Source organism: Chlorocebus sabaeus, chromosome 4 (assembly GCF_047675955.1).
Source record: "Chlorocebus sabaeus isolate Y175 chromosome 4, mChlSab1.0.hap1, whole genome shotgun sequence".
NCBI lineage: Eukaryota > Metazoa > Chordata > Mammalia > Primates > Cercopithecidae > Chlorocebus > Chlorocebus sabaeus.
This window is the reverse complement of record NC_132907.1, coordinates 60,094,994-60,103,568: the sequence shown is the minus strand read 5'-3', so window position 1 is coordinate 60,103,568 and position 8,575 is coordinate 60,094,994. Positions and strand designations below refer to the sequence as shown.

At 44.7% G+C, this 8,575-nt stretch overlaps 1 protein-coding gene across 3 annotated transcripts in view; it reads left to right on the top strand.

Annotated features, from left to right (window-relative positions):
* The first annotated feature begins 2,725 nt into the window (after window positions 1-2,725).
* TTC23L (tetratricopeptide repeat domain 23 like) overlaps window positions 2,726-8,575 on the top strand; it is a 65,423-nt gene continuing 59,573 nt past the window's right edge. The window contains exons 1-2 of one of the 3 annotated variants that reach the window (XM_073014811.1): window positions 2,726-5,898; window positions 7,392-7,466. In XM_073014811.1, the coding sequence (XP_072870912.1) occupies window positions 7,399-7,466 (68 nt within the window). In that variant the 5' untranslated portion in view covers window positions 2,726-5,898; window positions 7,392-7,398. Of the gene's footprint in view, window positions 6,003-6,029; window positions 6,268-7,391; window positions 7,467-8,575 lie in introns of those variants that run through there. The other 2 variants (XM_073014810.1, XM_073014809.1) reach the window with 2 other exon arrangements.

The following is an 8,575-nucleotide window of genomic DNA, read 5'->3' as shown; positions in this document are numbered from 1 at the left end:
GCTGGGGAGGAAACTGAGATAAACCCAAACCAGTCATCTCTGATGGACAGAAACGCTTCATAAGGCAAAGTCAGGATATGAAAGGAAACTCTCCTGCCTCCACGATTAGATAGCAGCTGAGACTGTAGGACAAGTGAAAGGAACCACAGGTAAATCTTTCTCTTACTCCCCAATCCTTAATGCATCTCCCCAGAAGCAACAGCTAGTAAGCTTCTTCGATGACATTCTCTCTCTATATGTACATGTAGGCATGTATTTTTCTTTCTTCTTTAAATATCTTGGAGATTATTCTCTGTCAGCATACACATCTCATTCTTTTTAACTGCTGAATAAAATTTCATAGTATGGTTGTGCTATATTTTATCTTGATAATTCCACATTATGGACATTCAATTGCTTCCAGTATTGCAGCTACGACGATACAATGACTATCCTATGTATGTTTGTATGTCTTTACACGTGTAAGGATTTTTTGAATTTTCAAATTGCTCACTTTTACATTAGCTTCCATCAAGATATGATATGGGCAGGAAAAAAATGAATATTGTTCATATCATCACATTGAGAAAGAACAGCCTTTCCCTTCATGTTGGTTAATAATAATAAGAGTCATTAATTTGTTTTCCTTACATACACTTCAAGACAAATGCCAAAGCCTTTAGTGATTAAACCCACCCATCTTAAGATAAACACATGATACGCTGTGAGGGGAAACACTCCCTGAACATGTCAAAGCACAACCTTTTGCAATGTGGCATAACAAGAATATTGGGTGCTGACAATAGCAGAAATATTATCCAACAAAGATGGGGGTCATTTTTTGAGCAAAATTAAGAGGCAGACTGCAAGGCCAAGAGTGAGCTGGAAAAAGCCACAGACCAAAGAACCAGGGCATTCACAAGAGTAGCAATTTCTGTTCACCAGATCAGGGCAGAGATTTGTCAAGCATTATGGTAGTGTAACATATTTGAGAAACAAAAGAAGCAGCGCTCAGTGAGCCATAGGAGCTGGGCAAGGGAACAATCAATATGGGTTCCAGTAGATGGAAAGGCTTCTTTGAGGAGTAAAGCCCCCATGAGGTGAGTAGGAGGAAAGCAAAGAGATATTCCTGCATACTTACTATAAAGCAGTCTCTAAAATGGGAAGAAACAGCATATCCAAGAATCTTAACTGGATGTACCAGATTATACAGTGGAGGATACATAAGAGTATTAGTCCATTTTCACGCTGCTGATAAAAACATACCCAAGACTGGGCAATTTACAAAAGAAAAGTTTCATAGACTTACAGTTCCACATGGCTAGGGAGGCCTCTCAGTCATAGTAGAAGGCAAGGAGGAGCAAGTCATGTCTTAAATGGATGGCAGCAGGCAAAGAGAGAGCTTGTGCAGGGAAACTCCTGTTTTTAAAACCATCAGATCTCGTAAGACTTATCCACAATCACAAGAACAGCATGGGAAAGACCCACCCTCATAATTCAATTATTTCCCACCAGGTTCCCCCAACAACACGTGGGAATTCAAGATGAGATTTGGGTAGGGACACAGCCAAACCACATCAGTAAGGGACAGAAAGGAGCAGGACACAGTCCAATGATATAAGCTGCTAACGGCCAGGAGAAGCGGGCTCCTTATGTGTCACCTCCATATGTTTTTAAAGCCATGCATTTAAGTTACACACTCTAGTAAGCAGAATAAGTCCTCCCAAAGACGTCCATGTCCTAATCCTCAGAACCTGTGAATTCGTTAGCTGTGAATCTAACCTGTGAATAAGTTACATGACAAGGAGGAATTAAGGTTGCTGATAGAATGAAGGCTGCTAATCTGCTGACCTTTAAATAAGATTATCCAGGTGGGCCCAGTATAACAAGAAGTGTCTTTTAAAATGGAAAGAAGGGTCAGAGATTTGAAGATGCTGCATTGCTGCTGGCTTTGAAGATGAAGAGAACAAATCGAGGAATGCAGGCAAGCTCTAGAGGCTGGAAAAGGTTAAGAAAAAATTTTCTCCTTGAGCTCCCAGAAGGAGCCACCCTTGCAGACATCTTGTCTTTAGCCCAGTGACACCCATTTCAGACTTTCAACCCCCAGAATTATACAATAATAAAGTTGTGGTTTGTTAAGCCACTGAGTTTGTGGTGACTTATTATAGCAACAATAGGAAACTGATGCACACAGGTAGGCCAGAATCTCTACTAATGGAGTTCCTAAAGGTCATTTGTAGTTTATTAAATGTTTTTGTGCTGAATGCTAAAGGCTCAATGATAACAGCTCCTGCTCACAAGGAGCTCATAGCTGGCCAAACAGAGCCTGCTACCTAGCAGATATTCCGTATTCACTAAGTGAGTAGATGAATATTTAGACGGATGGATTGCCTAAAAGGCCCTCCATGACCCAGTGCCCCACTACTTTACTGGAACAGTCTTTTGTCTCCTTCCTTCTCATTCCTACTGCCCTTTGCTGTTCTTTGACCCCATTAAACTTGCTCCTACCTCAGGGCTTTTGCACTTGCTGTTAACATCTTAGAACGTTCTAGATATTTGCCCAATTTGTTGCACGATTTGAGGTCTCTTCTCAATGTCATCTTGTCAGAGAGGTCCTGTTTAACCACACTATGTAAGATAGCACACCCCTCCCGCCATGGCCACATCACCTTCTAGATCACTCACTTGGTTTTATTTTTCTCCGTAACTGTTTATCATGTTTTCTTTTTCCTTTTTTTTTTTTTTTTTTTTGAGATGGAGTCTTGCTCTTGTCACCCAGGCTGGAGTGCAATGGAGCAATCTCGGTTCACTGCAACCTCTGCCTCCCAGGTTCAAGCGATTCTCCTGCCTCAGCCTCCCGAGTAGCTGGGATTACAGGTACCTGCCACCACACCCAGGTAATTTTTTACTTTTAGTAGAGACCAGGTTTCACCACGTTGGCCAGGCTGGTCTTGAACTCCTGACCTCGTGATCCACCTGTCTCGGCCTCCCAAAGTGCTGGGATTACAGGCATGAGCCACCACACCTGGGCCACTTTTTCTTAAGGCGACTCATCTAGCTAAGGAAGTGAGTGAGTCCTGAATTCCAGCCCACTCTCTATTCCCAAAGCTGTACTCCTTAGCAGCGGTCTGAGTCTGGCTGGAAGAAGAGGCTTTTCCCAAATTCATACGATGTTGCTGCATACTTCCTAAGCCTTATGCCTTTTTGTAACTTGCAGAGACACTATTGTTTACTAGCAGCTGTGTTTTTCTTCATCTAGTAGAACAGAAATTCCTGGAAAGCAAAATCATTCTTAGTTGTTCACTTTTGCTTTCCTACTGCTTATAACAATATCAGGCACATAGTAGGTATTCCACAAATATTTTTGTCTGGGTGGAAGGATAGATGTATGGAGACTGGAGAAACTTGCAAATAAACAGAAATGCCAGTACAATGTGAGAATCACGATGAGCTTGTGGACAGGATACTGCGGGAGTTCAGAAGCAAGGCATCTAACCCTCTCTTGAGAGGCCATAACAATGTGTTCCAAGAGAAAGTTTATTTGGATTTCCTTGCCTTAAATTTCACAGTTCCTGGAGATAGAATAGTTTGGAGATAATCATATTTGATTTGGGGTTGTAAGAGCCTAGAAAACCCTCCAGACTGCTTCCTCTATGCAATTTCTGCAATAGCAATACTTGCCACCTCTACCTCCAGATCAGGGGAGAGAATGTGAATACACACAGTGGAAAAGCACTATCCACTTCGATTAGTGGGATTCCATTCCAGAGTTAGTGAACAAACCTAAAAGTGTATATACTACAACTAAAGCTTACATTTGGGGGACAGGGTTAGCGTGGCAAGGAAAGAAAATACCACAGAACTTCAAGCGTCTTCAAAGTTCTGGCTGGACGGTGGCTCACACCTGTAATCTCAGCACTTCGGGAGGCTGAGGCGGGCAGATCACCTGAGGTCAGGAGTTCGAGACCAGCCTGGCCAACATAGTGAAACCCTGTCTCTACTAAAAATACAAAAACTAGCCAGACAGTAGTGGCACAGGTACTGGCCTGTGATTCCAGCTACTTGGGAGGCTGAGGCAAGAGAATTGCTTGAATGCGGGAGGGAGGTGGAGGTTGCAGTGAGCCAAGATCACACCACTGCACTCCAACCTGGGCCACAGAGTGAGACTTTGTCTCAAAAAAAAAAAAAAAAAAAAAAAAAAGTCGTCAAAGTTCTTTTGATTTATAATTTTTACAGATGCAGGCAACGTGCTTCTGGTCAAAGCGAATGAAATGGAGGCCGAATCAGAGCGTTAGCTTCAGGAATGGGAATTCAGCGTCTGTTCTGGTTCCACTTCCCTTCACAATTATCAGCAAAAGCAAAGGTTTAGAAGAGAGACATTACCGTTAATATACTTAGAAACAATCCCATAGCCACTTCCTACAGTGAAAGAACACTAAAACCTTTCAATTTGATGACCAACGTAACAAATGGTGAGAGAAATAAATGTTGGAGAACAGGAAACAGAGTCTTCCTTTTTACTGCCATACATGTTAAATACTGTTCATGGAGTCACAAAAATCGTTTACCCCTTACAGAAACCTGGAACCAGAAGGAGCTTCAGAAACTAAGTGGTACAAGTACTTTCACTGTATAGGCAAGAAAACTGGGACCCACACACTTGTCAGAACCAGAACCTTGACATTCTGAAATCAAGTTCATTGCTGTCATCATTGTTCCATGCTGAGAGTTTTCTTAGGAAAAACAAGGAAGTGGGGGAATCTTTCCAAAATTGTGACTATGGAGCTCGAAGGTACTGATTTAAATCCTGAGTTAACAGACCGTACAGGCTTTACTTAAGAGATATTCAAGCAAACTCATTTAAATAACTCCTCCAACCTAACCCCAGAAAGGCTTTCTTGGCAGTCTTGGATCAATGGCAATTAAACTTCCATCCTCGAGCTGGAAATAACAAACACCAAACGTAAATACCATCTGTCACATTCTCAATGTTCTCCTTGTCTCTCTACCTAGTCTGCTCTTTTCTGAAAACAACTGGGACACATTCACTCCAACTTGACTTGCCATAGGCCTAGTCTGTGATAGGTTTCATAATAACATCCTTCAACATAGCGTTGTTAAGAGCTGGCGCTGTTTGGGTATGGCCACAACTGCCTCTGCTCCTTCTGTGCATTACACACACTGTGTATTCCACACACTGTGTATTCCAGGCCAACGAAGGGGTAAGATATGGCTGCATTATTTAGGGCTAAGTGCTAAATGTGCCCGACTCCCTCGCTGAACGGCTAACCATTAGCAGATCTTAAAGTAGTTGATTTCTTAGCCTACTCACTTCCTGCAATCCGCTTTCCTAACCAGGCCTAGCTCCAATCTGACTGGGTAAAACAGACGATGCCAGCACAGTCAACAGCCATATCTAAGCCTTTCCTCTGGGGTCCACGAAAACAAAACTCCCGAGGAGCTGTGGCGGTGCTCCGTAGCAAGGGATCGTCGCCGAATCCAGCCCGCACACGTCGCAGCTTTAAATAGGTAGGGTCGTGGGGCCCAGTGCTCCCTTCCATCTTTGGACGGAATGTATCTTCTCTTCCTATGCCTTCACCTCCGAGTGGCAAGGTCTCGTGAGATACAATATGCAGAGGCCAGTTTTGGGGCCAGCCGGAGGCCGTGAGCGTCTAGCCTGCGGGGACGGGAAAGCGGAGGGTGCTGTTAAGAGCTGCTGTAGGCTCTAGCCAACAGGGACTCTCCGAACGGGAAGCGCCCCGCGTCGCTATGGCTACAGGCGCTCCCAGCAGGCCTGTAGCGTTCCGTTCCCATGGCAACGGTATTGTCTCCTTGGCCGGAACCTGGGTTGCGGAAGATAAAGGGGACCTCGCAGGCTGTGTAACTTCTGCGAGGCACCGCTTTGGCGCCCGGACCGAGGTCGGCCAGGATCAGGAGGCCGACGCAGCGGGAAGAAGCCGCGCAGTCGGGCTGAGGGAGCGGGGAGGCTAGTTCCGGGGCGTGGATTCCCCGCGTTGGGCAAGGTGTGCCGTGCGCACTCGCGCGTTCTCTTAGAGCCTCCGTAGCAGGGTCACTGCTAAGCAGAGCCAGACCTGTGGCGTCAGGGCTTAACGGAGTGACCGCGGAACCACAGCAGGAAAAGAGGAGCGATTCGTACCTGAGCGGGTTACCAGAGTTTAGTGTTCAGGGCCATGCGGAACATCATAGGAACAGAGTCCGGAAGTTTGAGAGATCAGAACGCCTTGCTGTGGGCATAGTGTTTAAAGTGGAGGTTAAAAAGAGAAATTAGTGAGTCTCCCTTTCTGATTTTCGATTAGTGGATGCTCTGGAGCCTGGGTCAGAAAGCCACTCAGGGGTCGGCGGGAATGAGTGATTTCTGGAGCGTGAAATGAGAGGCTACTTGGTGGATGTTAACGTTCAGTAAATAACTGCGTTCGATTTGGATTTGGTTTAAGCGCCTGGCATAGCCTTCCTTGAGAGTTGAGTTTCACAAATACTGTATTTAGAAATCACATTTTTCGTCATGTGCTTCCGAGGTTTCCCCCATCATCCAACAGCAACAACTAAAACAGACACATGAATTTCATTTTATTGTTTTATTTTATTTTGAGATGGAGTCTCGCTCTGTCGCCCAGGCTGGAGTGCAGTGGCGGGGTCTCGGATCTCGGCTTGCTGCGATCTCCCCCTCCCGGGTTCAAGCGATTCTCCTGCCTCAGCCTCCCGGCTGTGATGTCAAAATTCTGTGATACTTACAAACTCAGCCTCCTGGGTAGCTGGAACTACAGGCATGCACCACCACAGCGGGCTAAATTTTGTATTTTTAGTAGAGACGGGGTTTCACCATGTTGGCCAGGCTGGTCTGAAACTCCTGAACTCAGGTGATCCACCTGCCTCCGCCTCCCACAGTGCTGGGATTACAGGCGTGAGCCTCTGTACCCGCTTTGTGACCCCTTTACTAGAATCTGCTATTAATTATTGAAATGACCCCAGCGAAGAAAAGCAGAATTAACCAACACACTGTGCTTCGTTTACCACTGAGAACTGGTTGCTTTGCTTAAATCCATCATGCCGTCAGACCTGCAAAAACAATATCTGAGTTGAGTAGGTGACCATAGTTTTGATGACCCAGGAGCTGTAAATGTGCTTGCTTTGAGACGTAAAGGCCAGGGATTTTGGAGAAGTAGGGTGGAGTTGAAATTAGGGGAAATAAATTTAACTGACATTTAATTTGGCAAATTAAGGACCGCCTGTCTTCCAGCGGTCTCCATATCTGAGTATGCGTAGTCTGTGGATTTAGGATGGGTTATATATTTGAGCAGTTTTAGTTTAATGTTAATAGCATCCCAGAGGGGGAAAATAGAACAGACACCCAGCCTTTTCTCCCAAAGCTGACCTTACCTGATTCTTGGTAGGAAGAAGATGCAAGCCAGCCCCATCCGTATCCCAACTGTTAGCAATGACATCGACTGGGATTTCTGCTTCCGTGTGTAAGTATCACAGAATTTTGACATCACAGGTACTCATTGGGCTGAAACACTGGGACCTCCTGCTTAAGGCAAACCTGGGTGAGGAGATTTGCATGAACATTATATAAAAGAGAAGGGTTCAGGGCCAGCCTGGCCAACATGGTAAAACCCCGTCTCTACTGAAAATACAGAAATTAGCTGTGCAGTAGTGGCGCGCGACTGTAATCCCAGCTACTCAGGAGGCTGAGGCAGGAGAATAGCTTGAACCTGGAGGCAGAGGTTGCGGGGAGCTGAGACTGCGCCACTACACTCCAGTCTGGGCAACAGAGACACTGTCTCAAAAAAAAAAAAAAAAAAGGTTGTCTTTCTGTGATGTGCTTTAATAATGATTCTGCTATATTATCTGTTTGTATTTACAACCTATGCATGATAGAAGATTGCTTTTTCCTGACTTAAGGAAATTTTAGAAGTTTTTAAAATAAAAATAGATTAGTTATAACAAGATTGGCAAAGTTGTAGAGAGTTGGCTATAACAAAGTTAATGAGAAAATTAAGTTTTATGAAACAGTAAATAAAACTTTCATATTGTCTAATGCTTATTGAGCACATACTTGTACCAGGCTCTGTTCTAAGTACCTTAAACATCTTAGCTGATTTAATCCCCCCAAACCCTGTGGAGGAGGTACTGTTATTGGTACATTTTATAGATGAGTATGGATCAAAGAGATGTTAGGGAGTTTGCCCAAAGTTGCACAGCTAGTAAGTGGTATTTAAACTGGGCATTCTGACTCTAGAATCCATTCTTGTTTTGTTTTGTTTTGCTTTTAGAGACAGTCTTGCTCTGTCACCCAGGCTGGAGTGCAGTGGTGCAATCACAGCTCACTGCAGCCTTGGCCTCGTGGGCTAAAGAGATCCTCCCACCTCAGCCTCCCGAGTAGCTGGGACTACAGGCACACACCACCATAACTGGCTAATTTTTACATTTTTGTAGAGATGGGTTCTCATTATGTTGCCTAGGCTGGTCTTGAACTCCTGGGCTCAAGTGATCCTCCTGCCTCAGCCTCTCAAAGTGCTGGGATTATAGGCATGAGCCACTGTGCCCAGCTAGAGTCCATTCTTTAACCATTCTC